The sequence below is a fragment of the Pithys albifrons genome, chromosome 3 (assembly GCF_047495875.1).
Source record: "Pithys albifrons albifrons isolate INPA30051 chromosome 3, PitAlb_v1, whole genome shotgun sequence".
Taxonomy (NCBI): domain Eukaryota; kingdom Metazoa; phylum Chordata; class Aves; order Passeriformes; family Thamnophilidae; genus Pithys; species Pithys albifrons.
In genome coordinates this window covers 55,501,230-55,517,585 of record NC_092460.1, presented here as the reverse complement: position 1 = coordinate 55,517,585, position 16,356 = coordinate 55,501,230, and the positions used below count along the sequence as shown (strand labels likewise).

Here is a 16,356-nt window from a genome sequence, read left to right as displayed (position 1 = left end):
TATTGCCCCTTTCAAATATTAACATTTTAATGGATAAAATTTCAATTCTTTTTCGTCTGCAAAACGCAATTAAAAGTTTTTTTTAAGAGAGAAGTCCAGGTAAGATGATAAAATCCCAAATGCCAAAGAACGTAAATTATCATGAGATTTGGGGTGTAGGTGAAAAGACAAAGCAAAACCACAACAATAATTATCAACATGATTGATTTTCCCTTCAGTTTTCTCAGATATCCACCTGTCTGGGACCACAAATGGCTACAACAATCCCTTATTTCTCCATTTAATTCCTTTATGTTTGTTCTATGTTCTTCAGAAGGCAAATTTCCTTGCCTTTTTAATTTTCTTCTTTTCTCAATTTCCTTCTCCTCCTTCCATTTTCTTTCATTTACAAACTTTATTTCTCCTGTGTCCTTTCTCACTATTTTCCAAGCAGCTGATGTTCCATTCTCCTTCTTTCCAAAGACATCTACTGTTATTGGGATTAGGACAAATAATCCAATGCATGTTATCTTCAACAGGGCATATACAAAAGCCAAATTTGCACCGAATATGGTGCTGTTTCTTGAATTTCCAGACATGCACTTCAAAAGACATTCTTATCCAAAATCTTTCTCCCTATCATATCTTAAAAGTGCAACTGTGTGTGCATCAAAAAAGGCATATACTTATCTAGACGGGCTTATACAAAGTATATTCAAAAAATCAGCATGTCCCAAACAGTGAAGACACAAATTGGAACTACAATTAAAATTATTTTGGGGATGGATGTATATATACTAAGCTATCTTTTTTCCTACTGTAGCTCAGCTGTATAATTTTAAAAAATATATGTATTTGTAGATAAATATGGCAGGACAGCAGGCAGAAGAGCCACTGCTACTTCACATTATTCACTTCACCTCCTATTTAATAAATAGAGTCCCAGCTGCTTCAATGGGTCCCTGCTGTTCTAGGAGGATGCCTGGGTGGTTTTCACTGCCTGGCACAGTAGGGGCAGGGTTACCTTAATACCCACACAAGGCAGTTCAATCTGCACAAATGATTTCTCAGCTGCCAAGCACCCGACAACTGACAGAGGCATAGAAAGCAGTTTAGAGAACGAAGCACATTCTGTCTGCACCTGACCTTCTATGGTCATAGACCTGAAAAAACCCCACCTGAATTGCAATAGGGACTCTGAAAAGTTCACCAAAGTGTTAGAACTTGTAATACCTAAATGCTGAGACACGAGAAAAAAATAATCAGAGAGAGAAACACTTATCTTCTGAAAGGAATCCATCTGGGCTCAGTGACAACACATTATGTTTCTTAATAATCTGAAACTCAATACTGCTAAAATTATACTGTTGTAAACCAGGAATATGTCACTTCAAAAAATACACTTCCCGCATGTGTTTCATTCAAGCACCCTGATGATCATGGAGGATATTATTTTTCTTTATTGCTTTCAGGCTTTGTCTGTTAATAAGTTTTGACTTCCATTTGAACGTCATCTTGATGAATTATACACCTCAATAATTGTGTGTTCCTATTTTAGAAAAAAGAAAGTGTCTAAATACAGAGGACTAATCCACCTGTTTATTACAACCTGGTTTGTGCAGAAATGTCTGTTTAACAAATGTGCCATTCAACCTTTCTCATAATGTTAGCATTCCCTAAAAAGGGTGACTAATGAAACAGATTTTACAGAACATTTTTCTGAGGATTCTGTATTCCAAGATTTGAGACAATTATTGCATTTAATAATAATAAAGGCAAAGAAAGGAAAAATATTGATTGAAAAGATAATCTCAAAAATAATCAAACATTATTTTGGACATTTTACTTAGATTAATTTATTTCTACAAATTTCTTTTCACGGTAATTCTTCTCGGAGGAAGGTTTTTAGTACAGAGTTTGATATTGGTGACACGTTTGTAATGTCTGCTGCAGGAAGGATGCCATTTGACTGAATGTTGTTCCACACATATCAAGAGACAACAAAGTGCTTACCATTCATTTGGAAAACAGAATTAATGAGCATTATGAAAAAAGACAAGGAACAAAGTAGCTGGTTAGTAACAAGTGATCTTTCAGCTACAGAAGAAACTGGAAAAACACATAAAGGTTCCTGCGCCTAGAAATACGATTATTCTGTGTTCATTGTATTTGCAGTAATTACAGAGCCTGAGCAACAGCAGGTCTTCCCCCCAGAAAAACCTGTCACAGAAGGGTGAAATGGCTGCCCTGGCTGGGAACCAACTGCGCTGTTCAACATTAAAGGCTCATGGGCTTGTAAGTTGTCCCCCATTCAGACTCTGATGCCGACATTTTAATCTTATGGCTTCACACTACAGAGATATTTTAGCACACAGGTATTGACAAGGAAAATCAAGGGTAAAGAGATGGTGGTTAACTGATCAACATAAACTAGTTAATAAAAGGTATAGCTGTACACAAAGTGTAAAAAAGGAGTGGAGGTAGGTGAGAGAAAAAAGATCTACTGGATAGGTAAGACTTGGTACCATGACTAGAGCATAGGATGGGTGGTAAATAAAACCCCAACATGTGGGGGGGATGGTTGTGAAGAGTCTTGGAAGGTTGAAAGCTTGAATGTAACACACCAAAACAGGAAAAAAACGAAGGACAACACTGGAGAGTGAAGTTGGCAAAAGAAAAAGCAGCCGAGATTATACCAGCAGCTGGCTCACCTAAATGGTGTTTTTGTAGGAACAACACATATCTAAGGTTATTTTTATATTTAACCTGCAGTTGATACTTTTCTCTATGATGAAAATTAAAAATAAAATGTTTGCCAGGATTTGAACTAACTCCTAAGGGATAAAATATAAAATTCCATTCCCCAAATCTTCCTAATCTCCACATATACATCTCTATGTTGATTTAACTGCCTACATTGGCAAAAACTCCATATCCTCACTTGAATTGGAGATTATTGCCTGCCTAGGCTATAAACAGGACATATAACATGGGCTGCGACAATAAAAAATGAGCATCCTCAGACATTATGTCTTGCACTTTTTCATGACTTGGATCAATGACACAACACAGGATTTCACTTCTCCTCTCCCTCTGCTCCAAAATGTATAAATGCTCCAACTCAGCTGAATTACCAAATCTACAAAACATCCAAGTTTCAAAGAACAATATCTTTACAGTATTGGAAAAAGTCTTTTTCTGCTCAGTGAATAAAGTTTTTAGTAATGGTAAAACTCTTTATGTGGAAAAAAAAAGGGGATTGGAATGATGTTTTATTTCTGTTTGTACAGAAAGGGGCTCTGCCATCCAGGTCTGAATATTTACATTAAAGCAAGTAACATGATGTAAATAAAAAAAGAACTGCATGTGAAAACTGGCAGAAGCCAATAGCTCATCTCTGCTTTTAAAATGTGTCAGATGAACATTTTAAACTGTGTCAGATGAAGCCTACCTGTATGCGCTGTGATAAAGAGAGCCCTGAATCTGTAGGGACAATCTGTATTCGCTGTGGTGTCCCATCCATTGGTGTCTGTGTAACAGAGTCCTGGGAATGTGCAACCTAGAAAGAAGAAACAAAAAGCAAACACAATGGATTGACAATGGATACACTATTTTAATGGATCCATTACCTTAATGGGTTAAACCTTAAGGTTTCACCAGCTCCTGATTTCTCTGAACAAAGCTATGCAAAGTCTGACACTGTTAGCCTGTAAGGAATGCAAATGCTTGTAGTCTAATTTAACAGTTTAATTTTGTCAGTTATAAAATTCTGTTTTAAACCCATTTCAAAATACCTTCCAATGTGAAACTCAGAAACATATTAAGTAAAAGAATTAATTGTTGACAAATCCATGTATCAGTCAAACATTATTTATTACTTTTGATGTTCATGAGGCACAATACCAATTATCACAGCTGTGCTACATTTGCACTAAATACTCTAATGCCTTTCTGAAAAGTAACAAAAGAAATTTTGGTGTGGAAACTCAGCAACTGGACATTTCTGTTCTCTTTTTCTGCTAAAGCAGCAAAAACAGATCAACAGAATTCCATACTGGGGAACTAAAAAGAAGGAAAAAATTAATGAATCACATCAAGTTGGTAAGCAGTGCATTCTACCAAAATCTTTGTGTGAATGCTCTCAGATACAATTCATGGAAGTGTTTTAACAATTATCAATATTTTTTAAATTACCAATATCTTAGAGCCACAAAGGTATATGAGGGAAGGTATTATTCATTACATAACTTGTCAGTAAACATTCAGTACATCTATTTGCAGAGGCTTGATCAGAAAGGTCAGACATTTTGCAATAAAAAGGAAATTCATCTTCATAAAGTTTACAGACACCTTCAAACTGAAATTTTGGCCTTAAATTCCTGAGTAACTCCAAAACCTTTTTTCAGTTTGCAAACTCTGTTTGTATCATCCTGCAAAACTGTCATTCCCGGTATTTACACTCTTATACATTTACTCCTCCGCACCTGATTCTCCCTCTGCCCCTCACAATTATTTCAGGGAATATATATCTATATTGCAGTAAAAGTACTATTTCATAACAGGTTGTGAGCTTTTTTTGTTCCTCTTGGATCAGCTTCCCGATTCTGCAACCAAACCACCATGTAAGTGCCAGTATCAGTAGAAGAAAGCGGGTCAGAACATGTGGCTGGAGGTCATTGCGAGCAGGTGATGGGAGTGCTGGGTGAGACTTCCCTTGACAGCAGAAATACAGGCTCTCATCAGCCTGCCTTGATTTTGAAGTTTTATCCAAGAAGGCATTATTATTATTGGCATCAAAATTATTATTGCCAACAGTTTAAAAATCCACCTGCTCCTTGTTTGGTAGGTGAAACTGACTGGTTAGTCACTCAGTGCTGTGGAACAGGACACCAAAGCAGGTGAAACAGCAGCCCAGCAAACATAGTGAAACAAAGGCTGTTCTTAGCACCAATCAAACCTTCAGCCCAGATCCCCACTCTGCTCAGCAGCAGAGACGTCAGAGCAAATGAGAGAGTGGATTAAGCTGCTGGGGGGACTGCTGAAACTGCCAGCACCACCAAAAGAAATGCTTGTCAAATTACTGCCCAAGACATTTCTGAACACTGCTTTCTAAAAATACCTGATTTTTATGAGTACAGGTACTTTTCACAATCAAGCAATTCATCCACCCCTTTGCTTACGCAAAAGACAAAAAGGTACTCATGATACAGCAGCATTTTGAGTTCAAGAAAGATACTTTCAAGCACTAAAATCCTGCATCAGCATGTACAGGTGGTGATTTAGAGGTAATTTAAGTGTTACGTGCATTTATCTTGCTTTACAAAATAAACTACGTATAACAGAACTGCTCTACATTTGCTCCCTTAAAATGTCATGATCTACATGCTATGCAAAGTAAAGCTGCTCTTTAACTCCGCAAAATGTCAGCTTGACAATTTTGCTTCTATACAGGACACGTTTTTTATTGCAGTTAAAAGAATACTGATAAAAATAATGGCAATATTTGTTACAAATTGTATTTTGTATGCATGTGACAGACTGTTTCAACAAATATGCAGCTTTCCTTTGTTACAGTAAACTGGCAGGACTGTGGAAACAAACCACCATATACTTAATGTACCCAGCCACAGACTGAAGAAAGAAGAATGCTGCTGCTCTCGGCAGGTCACTTCCCTAAATGAAGCAAAGAATGTGATCTTGATGCAGATAAAGGAATTATCTCACACTGAGCAAAAGACAATTATCAGATGGCAGAAGCTGGGAAAAAAATAATCCTTGTACAATGCCCCATACAGGCAGGGTTATATTTTGCTTTTATGTTTTGCTTTCATGCAAAAAAGGCCTAAATTAACAAAAACATGTTTGTAAATGTCAATTTAAAATAATGTTATAATTTTGTGATTTAAAATGTTTCATGAACAACAATTAATATTATAAAGAAATCAAAACCTATGCCACAGAACACTTCTGACCATTATTTCAATGAGACACAGGAGCAGTTTCCATTCTCTTCAGAATGGAAACACCTGTATTTTTCTTTTCCTGTTCTACTCTTGTAAATTTTTCCTGTAAATTCGATTAAAACTACTTCAACATTCAAGACAATTACAATAGCCAACCAAAATACTGCTGAAGTTCCATAGATCTCACACTGATTTTTCAGTGCTGATTAGGAATGCCACTAAGCAGAGACAGCCTGTGGGTTGGCAGGAATGTCAGCTGTGACATGCAGGCCCCTGTGAGGCTCCCTCCTTGTGGGCTCCACCTCTGGGGCAGCGCACCCCTCTCACAGTCATGGCACACACACCTCTCACAGGCATTGTGGCTGACAGTCCCTCCTTGTGGCATGCTGCGTGATGCTCTTCAGACCTTCCAGCCATGTGCCTGGTTGGGCTGCACCTTGCACCAAATAAGGACACTGATCACAGCTGGGAATGAGGCAAACCTTCCTCTCCTATCCTGTAATGCTTTTTTTCTCATAGAATCATAGAATCGATTGGGTTGGAAAAGACCTCCCAGATCATCAAGTCCAACCCTTGGTCCAACTCCAGTCCATTTACTAGATCATGGCAGTCAGTGACATGTCCAATCTCAGTTTAAAAACCTCCAGGGACGGTGAATCCACCACCTTTCAGGGAAGGCCATTCCAATGCCTGAGCACTCTCTCTGGAAAGAATTTTTTTTCTGATCTCCAACTTCCATTTCCCCTGGCAGAGCTTGAGCCCGCGCCCCCTTGTCCTATTGCTGAGTGCCTGGGAGAAGAGACCAACCCCCATCTGGCTATAACTTCCCTTCAGGTAGTTATAGACAGTGATGAGGTGACCTCTGAGCCTCCTCTTCTCCAGGCTAAACAACCCCAGCTCCCTCACCCTCTCCCCACAGGACTTGTGCTCCAGTCCCTTCACCAGCCTCATTGCTCTTCTCTGGACCCGCTCCAGCCCCTCAGTATCTTTCCTGAACTGAGGGGCCCAGAACTGAACTACTACTTTTGCACACCACACAGTGACACACAGAACTTACATGAGCAAGACTAACATGGCCTGAGAATAAGTGGCTAAGTGCAGCCTGGGGAATGCTTAAGCTGCACTACTGCCAAATGTACCCTGACGGTCTCAGACACAGGAAAACCTTGCAAAGGGACAAATCCCAATCCACGCTGCTGACAAAACAGCAGCCATGAAAACTGTAGAGCTGCAATTTCACCATGAACAGAAACAGCCAACAACTCTGTGCAACATCACACCTTCACTGCCTCCACTTCTCCCCTGCCTTACTCTGGCCACCAGCTGTCTCCTTTACACTGCCCATGGTACACATTAGAGCCTTCTCAGACAAAGACAGCAGAAAACATTGCACTTGTTTTGACCGGGTTATTAGCTTCCTATTAGTATGGAAATTAAATAAGGTAAGAAACAAAAAGGACCCTCTCTGTCCCATGGCACTGTGATAATGTCAGCTCAGTGTGTCATGCAATCACATTATGAAATGAGAAGCAACCTTCACAGAGGCTGAACACTGTCATTGCACCATCCTCTCTTCCGAGTGGAATGGATACTTCAGCTAGCTTTGACTGGCCTTGTACTTTCAAAAAGAAGAAAATTTAACCAGGAAATACAGCCCTATTTAGACCTCCACAAGAAATTATATTCCCAAAACAAAATTACACTAGACATGCATTCTCACCTGTGAAGAGGACAAGTAATAAAAACATCACATAAATCACCTACGTCTTTGAGAGAGCCTTAGTAACACTTACATGCTACAACAGTAAGAGGTGCAAGAATTTATTCAAAACACAATTAAACAACCCATCCCCTGCTCCAACCTTTCCATTTGAAATCAAGACTGAGAGAAACTAAAATTACTTGAGAAGTACATCTATGTCTAGACAAGAAACCAAGAGTGGATAGTGGAAATTTCAAGTGAAAAAAATTCCATTTATTTAAAATAAATTACTGCCTCTAATTTGAAGTTATGCTAATTTTAAATAGCCTATACTATACTCATATTCAAACTCCCAAACTCTCTGTGCACCTCTGGGAGTTCTCTGGCTGCAGTATGCAGATTCTGCACATGGGTTGCAGAGAATGAAAACCAGAGGTCTGCAGAAACAAGAGCCTTCAGTCTTCCTTTCCAACAGATACCAAACAGCAACAAATACCTTACAGTGAAGAGCACAGCAAATCTTTACTAGTGAATATAAAAATGACTGAAGCAATGGCATAGCTGGAAATTAAAAGCTACTTATTGACTTTTTGTAACTAGAAGTGAATAAAGTAATGATAGAACCAGATGGCTCTCTGAAAACTACTAGAGATCAAACCAGCAGAGCTGAACAGTCAGTCACTTACTGAAAACGCTACTGGATTTTTCTTAATTTATGTCAAGTAAACTTTGGTAAAAAGGACTTTGCAGCATAATGTTAGAACAAGCCTTCCAGGGGAGAGTGTCAGAAGCTTTGGCTGCACTACAAATTTTCTCTTGTGATTTTGGTTTTTAAGTATCAGTCTGCACATTTTATTATTCAATTTCTCTTAAACAGGACTCAAAATTGATGTACCTCTCCCATTTGCTGTTCAAAAATTTGATGGGCCAGTTCCTCTATGGTTGCCATGATCTTTAATCACCAGAATTTCCTGTCAAAGAAAGGAAAGAAGATTCTTAACATCTGCAGTCTCAAAAGTAAAACTATCTCAGGGAAAACATAGTTCATGTAAGTGCATTTATAGTTTTCTGAAGATGATTCCTGCAGAATTTAAAATTTGATTATACTATAAAAGTAATAATTTAGTTTCTATTTGCAAACTTCTGCATTGTTTTACTCATAGAGATTTCGTATTTTATTTCTTCTGCTTTCCCAAAGAGCAACAATGTAATAAGATCCCGGGGAGAACAGAAATCTATTACTGACCATGACATCAGCAGGGACATAACTAACATCTTAAAAAACTGGAACACAGACAGTTTTGTTAATGCAAATCAAGAGGAGCAAACCTAACTTCTTCTGAACTCTTGCTGATATTTTAGTATTAACAGGAGTGCTTGAAGGTCAATTTTGTAACTAAAAGGAGGGAGTACTTGGGATGCAGAGAGTACATGTTAAAAAAAAAAGATGCAGTTTTGCTATCAACACTGTAGCTACAGCACATACCTACATCTTCATAAGAAGAATTTTGAAAGGTTTAACAAACACTCTTACATTAATGCAGTATAAAGGACTCCAATGTACAGCTTGCTTAATTGCATAGTGATACACAAATGGTCACCAGGCAGTTCTTAAAAGGAACACAAGCAATTTATGGAGCACCATAAAAACACTTCATTTTACTGACAAAAGCTGCATTAAAATCACCACAATACCTACTTCTTAAATGAACAAGGACAGTACTCTTACACTAACACAGCTGGTGGGTTTTCACTCTTAAACTTTGCTAGAACTCCTAGGAACTCTCCTGCCCCAGCATCTCTACACTTGCCCAGTCAGCCATGCAAATAAAACAACTAATTTTGAAGCTAATTCTGCTCTTACAGTTGGAAAGAGAAATCTCTTTTGACTGGGCAAGAACTGCAGGCCGTGGAGGTGAGCACAGTGGGGAAATACAGAAGTCTTTGGGCACCGTGGAAAGTTCTTAATCACTCACTAGGGTGCTGCATTACTAGTTAAATTAAGACAAAAGATGACAGGCAGGCACATAAAAAAGTGTAAGAGTGAAACTTGTATTGAAAACCACCATCTCCCAAGAAGATCTAGTACAAGTCAGCATCCTTGCAGGAGCACTCCAATAATCCACTTCTGCGAGGGAGCTGCAGCACAATCGTTATTCAAAGAGTACTTACAATTTTCAAGACAGTCAATGTGTTTTATCAATGGGTTTTTTCTTTTATGTACTAGCAACAACATATTACACTGTTAACACACACAGTGCCAGAAATTAGTATGATTTAATTACAAAAATAGATAGACAGACAAATAGATAGATAAATATTTAATGTCTTAAAAGAAAATGGGGGAATTATTTAGTAAGAGACCTGCTTTTGGACAACACAGATACACTTTTTGCAGAGTTATTTCAAAGGAAGACCTTACTGCTTCATGACAATTTGACATACCAGAAATAATGCGCACGTGACAATTCTTTTAAAAATTAAGAGTAAACTAAGCAAAATGCTGAAAATTCTAGTCTGCTCTCAGAGCTGACCCCATTTTGAGTGGGGTTTTGGACTAGAGACCTCCTGATGTCCCCTTACACCTGCAATATTGTACAACTCAAAGGTGCACCACTTTTGCAGCTACAGAAACAAGAGTTTCTCACAATTACAAACAATCCCTTATTTTTCTTTAAAATCTGCTTGATTTGCAAAATCATTTCACTGCTTCCACATAGGTCTCCTGTGCAGATATTTTCAAGGACATAATAAACAATTATCTACTTAAAAATTGTACTTCTTTACATGTCCAGTTTAAAGAGCTATGCACATGAAAGCTTATTTTGTGCAGATTAAACCAATTTTATGGAAAGTACATGTTCCCTTATGTAAACCTTTTGAGACAGCAGTAACACCTTCCATTTTGCAGTTAGTCTCCAGCAAATTCTACCTTACTTTCCTGAAAGAAACTAGACCACGTATTATTTTCCCAACAGAAAAGCCTGTAACAAAGCATGATGATCTTGTCAATTTTAGTCCTATTTACCAACAGAGCCTACAGCTTTAACCTTTATTTACATCTTTACCTTCATTTTATGCTTTTGTAAGACTCCTGCGGAATTAAGATGCTCCAACACGAATATTGAATACTATTTATCACTGCTGTGGCTGTGTTGCACTAACTCAGCAGCAAATGGAAATTAATATACAGTACAATGAAAAGAAAAGTTTAATTTACTGTTCATCTAGAAAAAGCTACAGTCAAATACTAAACTTGCTCAGGAGGCAAAATGTGGAAAATTACTTTTATAGAAATTGACTCAGATGTCAGGAATATAAAAAAATTCTTACTTATATCTGTGGCGTCACAAAATTATAATTCAAGATTCTCTTTAATGTTGTCTGTCATATTAACGCATTAATATTTTGGCCATAAAGCCAGTAAATGAAAGAAGGAAAGATCTAATTTCTCCAAGACTCCATGAGTACTTTGCCCGCAGCCTTAACAAGGAAGAAAGGTCTTTTCTTTTTTGCTGACTCGCTGCTACCTTACTCAAAACAATTCTGTCACCAAAGGGGTGACACCCTGATCTGTCTCTTGGCCTGGGTTTTCCATCTGTCTCCCTGTTCCCAGTACTGGGTCATCTGTGACCTCGCAGCCAACGGCAAAGTGTTATTTTTGTCCGTGTTAGTTCCCAGCCTCAGGAATGCCTTGCCCTTGCTGTGCTACCCTGCAAACACTCCTGCTGTACCAGAGGTGGAGGAGAACCTTAGGTCACACCTTCCCACAGCAGCAGCAATTTACAGCATCTTAAGCCATCTGAGGCCTCCCGTGCTTTCCCACAGCTCTGTCATTTGTTGCAAAATGAGCCCTGGAGGTCGGACACACTTATGTTTAGATCTTACAGATGAAGCTGGTGAAGAAACAAGAAACAGAGAACGAAAAAAAGCAACGTACAGCCCCAGGTGAAGTGGCCTAGCAGAGACTTCTGGTCCGTAAGATAAAGCACTTTGCAACCGGGAGACTGCCAAATCCTCACCGAAGAGCATGGGTAGAATCCTTATTGGTTACAGCAGAATTCTGGTTTGGTGCTCACACCTCTCTGCAACAAGATCTCTCTTGTGAGCAGGACAACAGCTATGAGAGAGAGAGCAGGTATTTTTACATTATTAATTCAGTGTTATTGAACAGCGCTAACAAAATACTGAAAGTAGTCAGGTCTCTCAAATCCAGAACTGGCCATAAGCACCCTTTAATCTTGCTCTTAGGAGCAGCGTAATTATATTCTGTTTTACTCTTAAGAGCAGTGGAAGACGTTCTCTAAAAGACTCCCTGACTTGTGCTGTATAATTTTTGCAGAAATCCTAAATTAGAGATGAGAAAAAAGAGCAAGGAATTTGGAACAGAATAGAGTGTTAGCCCATCACAACCTCCAAGATGTACTTAGTTGTAGCAATACAGTCTAAATGCCCCCCAAATAAACAAAATTAAAGAAAACAGAAAGGACAGTGGTAAGCAAATCCTTTGACAAACTATTTAGAATCAAACAGCTTTAAAGGTGATGATTGTTAAATAATAACCTAAAGAAATTACAATGGACTTTGAAAGCCTGACTAGATTAATAATCCCTAAATAAGTGATGTTCTTATCCTTCCCCAATCAGAAAAGTTTCACTGGTCAAAAGATTTTCTTTGAAATATGATTCTCAGAATTAAAAAAAAAAAAAAAGAAATCTGCATTCACGGGAGTTTCAAACCCAAGTACTTCTGAATTTGAATTCATGAGCTGTGAGCTTCACATATGAATCCCATATATCCCAACCCTGTTGAGTCATAGAGACCTCAAATGAAACAAAAGCTTTTCAACTGCTCAAGCAATCATTCTGTTCTGCTGGTTGGATCATTCTGCAGTGCAGTCTCACTGAGAAACAAAAAAACTGACCTTCAAAGTAAAGGACCGTGTGCTTTAAGGAATTGCTCTGCACCTGCTATTTAGTTCTCCTAAACCAGATATGACTGCCCTCACAACCAAGATGTGTTAGTAAAACAAGTCAGCTTGAAAACTGAAAGTTATTTAAACTGACAAGTTCTACCTTGGAGTAAAACAGTGAAGGAATATGTATGTATTTAACTCACAAGTCATAGGGAAATGAGCTCTCAGAGAGGCATAAACCACTAGAAGAGAAATTTTGAAAGAGAGACATCTGCTTCTCATTTGAACAAGGCTGATGTGAACACAGGACTTCAAGTACACAAACAAGATCAAACTCTTAGGATGAAGAGGAACCTGGAGAAAAGGTTGAACCTGTCCTATCTCTTCATGCTGTCTGGAATAAGCACAAAGAAACTCAACCTACAGATAGAAACAGCTGTCAAAGCTGGACACATCATCTGAGCATGAGCACGTGAGGCAGGCACACAATGGAAAAGGAATGTATCCACTGAGTATTACTGACAAGTATTTACATATTAATCACATGATGTTTTATATTTTGACACCTGCAATTTCAATTCAGTAGTAGGTTCTTTTGTGTGTTGTGGACTTATTTAACTTAGTGATCTCTAAAGACAAGGGCACTGACAAATCCAGTAACACCAGCATTCTGTACCCAAATATCTTAATTTAAATCACCTCCAATAAACTTTGCTCTTAACAGCATGTATAATGGTAAAAAAACTCACCAACTTCTATATTTCGATTATAAACATTTAGGCAGCATTTCATGTTGCAACTCAACTTCTGACATGGAGAGCTGAAATAGGCATTCCTATCCCATTTCCCATTTTTGCTTTATTCATCTCTTCTTGCACTGGCATACACACAATGTCCTGAGACTGGCAGAAACCTCTTTCTTACTTGCAGAGTCACACTTCTATTTCCTTTCTAAAGGTATCTTGAAAGGATGAGAGCTGGAATTCTATACGAGAGCAGAGAACAAACCATGCAAAAAATTACACATATTTATAGGATGTTCTTTATAATATCCAAGAACTGTAATAATATTAGCTTATATTACTGCTACAAGAGAGAAAGGAAAGTCAAAGGTCCTGCCAACACATCAAGGACTATGCTGTTTACAAATATTGCCCAAATAATTTTACCTCATTTATATCTCACTTTGAATACCCTTGCAAAAATTATTTGCTTCTCTCACTGTTTCAACCAGCAAGCCTTTAGTTCCTTACAAATATAGCTTAACTGCTCTACTGGTTTCCCTGTTTCACATCAGACTAAAGATCCTTGTCTTTACTTTTACAACAAAGTTTCAGAAAAATGAAAGAAACGCTTTATCCCATGGCCATTTAGCTGATTATACTGTCAGGGCTTAAGCTCTTACTTCCTTCTACATCTTTTTGCATATCTATCACCAAGACCTGAAACACTGCAGAACTACAAAACAAACAGAACTTTCCTTAAATTTTCCTTAAGAGATGTGGTGCTGGTAACAACATCAAATCCACAACAGTAAGACTGTTGTGTGATTCGATCACTGCCTCTACAAATGTCCAGCACATTCTGGTTCTGTACCTTTGTATTCCCTTAGTCTGTAATGGTATCTTTGTGTATTCGCTTTTTAGGGGTAAATTTCTGGGGCCAAGGAAAAATCCCTTTCCTAAAAGACACTCAACACAGAAAGGCTCTGCCTCTGCTGCTCCAGGTACAGAGTAACACAAATATCAGCATCTCTACTTATACTAATCAGACCTGCTTTACAGGTATAATTATTGCATTTGTTCTCCCTGTTATTTCTTCAGTGTTTGACAGTATTACTTTCCACATAATTAAATAAAAAATTAAGCTCTTTCAAAAACCTTTGAAAAAAATGAGAGAGAATTACATATCTATCTCTTTTCTTTGCAAAACCTCAATACCCCAATTCATTTTATCAGGAGCAGCATCTAAACCCAAGCACTGTGACAGAAGACAGGCATGGGACTTCCTCCATATTACTTAAATGCATTTATCACTTCAATCTTCAGACTCAAAATGCTACCAGACATAAATCTGACATATTGTTAGTTTATGCCTCTAGTAAATTAATTAGTGAGCCTTCTTGGCAGGAGTTAGAATTACTTTTAAACACATCACTATCACCAGTTAGCCCCAACTGGGTGGTGCTGAATATGGTATCATCAAGCCCAATGGCTTTCCATGCTATTTTAGATAAGCACTCAGTAAGCCAACATGTCAGTGGAAAACTTTGATTAGTTTACACCAATTAAACCACTCCTTTTCACTTCTTCCTCAGTTTTTAAGTGCCAGTTTTCCCAATGTCAAAGGAACTTAGGAAATACTTGCTTTTAAAAGTATTTCAGACTTACTTCAGTCAAAATGGGTCAGGAAACATTCCCACAAGAGCAGACAGGAGTTTTGAGGGTTGGCAGTCAGAAGCACTGACCTCTCCACTAATACAGTTATACCCAGAAGACATCAGTGTTTAATTCGTCCTTCTCCAAGGACAAAAGTTATACAACTTCAATTGTCCCAGTAGGAGGTTCCTACTAATAGTATTTCTATATATTGTATCAGTGTAGACTAAAGACTTCAAAAGTAGTAGCAGGAGGCATGTTTATGTTTGGGTGCTCCATTTGATATAAAAGGTGTTATCTTTTGTTCTACTACATTACACTGTTGGTACAGCTGCCCCCCTATCAAGTACCTTGATTCTGATGCAAAACCCTTTAAATGAGTAAGAAAATCAGTGTAAAGATACAAAGTGAGACAATTTGTCCATTCCAAAGATCTTCAGTTTACTTTGAAAAAAAAGTGTCATACCCCTGAGCAGTTTTATTGGTATGAAACCAATGCTTGTAAAATTTTAGTAGTTTTAACTTACCCTGCTGGCACTGTCAAACCAGTTTGCCTCTGAATGCACAGAATGAACAATGACTCTGGTAATCATTATGTATATATGTATGGAATGTGTCTTAATACAGGGGTCTTTCCTAGATTAAATCCACTTGTTAAACTAATAAAGTTACACAAGTATGTTCCAAACACTTCAGAGGTACAGGCACATTAACTAGTTGTGACTGCAGAAGTTGTTATGAACTTCAGTTCTTTTCCCTACACTACAATGTGCTGGTTTCAGCTCGGGTGGTGTTAATTTTCTTCACAGGGGCTGGTATAGACAGCTTGGATTTATGCTGAACACAGGGCTGATAATGTAGAGGTGTTTTTGTTACTGCTGGGCAGTGCTCACACAGAGACAAGGCCTTGTGTCGGCCTTTCATACTGGGAGTGCAGGGGAGGAGACACAGCTGTGACAGGAGACCCAAACTGACCAAAGGGAGATTCCACACCATGTGACATCATGCTCAGTACATAAAAAGAGAGGAAGAAGGAGGAAGATGGGAACATCTGGAGTGATGGCATTGCTAGTAATCAATACACGTGATGGGGCCCTGCCATTGCATCAGATGTTCAGCTGTCTCCCTAGATGACCGAACACTTGCCCATGGGAAGCAGTGAATTAATTCTTGCTTTGCTTGTATGCATGGCTTGTGCCTTCCCTATTAAACTGCCTTAATCTCAATCCATGTTTTCTGGCTTTTACTCTTTGAATTCTCTCCCCCATCCTGCTGGTGGGGCAGTACGTAAGCAGCTGCCTGCTCCTGGGTGGCTGGCTGGGGTTAAACTGTGACACACAGCAAAGACAAACACAGGAATATCAACATGACTTATTAGGAAAGCTCAAAAGGTTAATATAATGGAAAAGTAACTGGAAA

At 38.4% G+C, this 16,356-nt stretch overlaps 1 protein-coding gene across 5 annotated transcripts in view; it reads right to left on the bottom strand.

Moving 5' to 3' along the window:
* Positions 1-16,356, bottom strand: part of NR2C1 (nuclear receptor subfamily 2 group C member 1) — a 47,009-nt gene that overhangs the window by 24,280 nt on the left and 6,373 nt on the right. For 3 of the 5 annotated variants that reach the window (XM_071552068.1, XM_071552071.1, XM_071552072.1), the window contains exons 2-3: positions 8,540-8,615; positions 3,431-3,538 (exon numbers count right to left, since the gene is read on the bottom strand). In XM_071552068.1, coding sequence (XP_071408169.1) covers positions 3,431-3,538; positions 8,540-8,593 — 162 coding nt within the window. In that variant the 5' untranslated portion in view covers positions 8,594-8,615. Of the gene's footprint in view, positions 1-3,430; positions 3,539-8,539; positions 8,616-11,584; positions 11,663-16,356 lie in introns of those variants that run through there. The other 2 variants (XM_071552069.1, XM_071552070.1) reach the window with 2 other exon arrangements.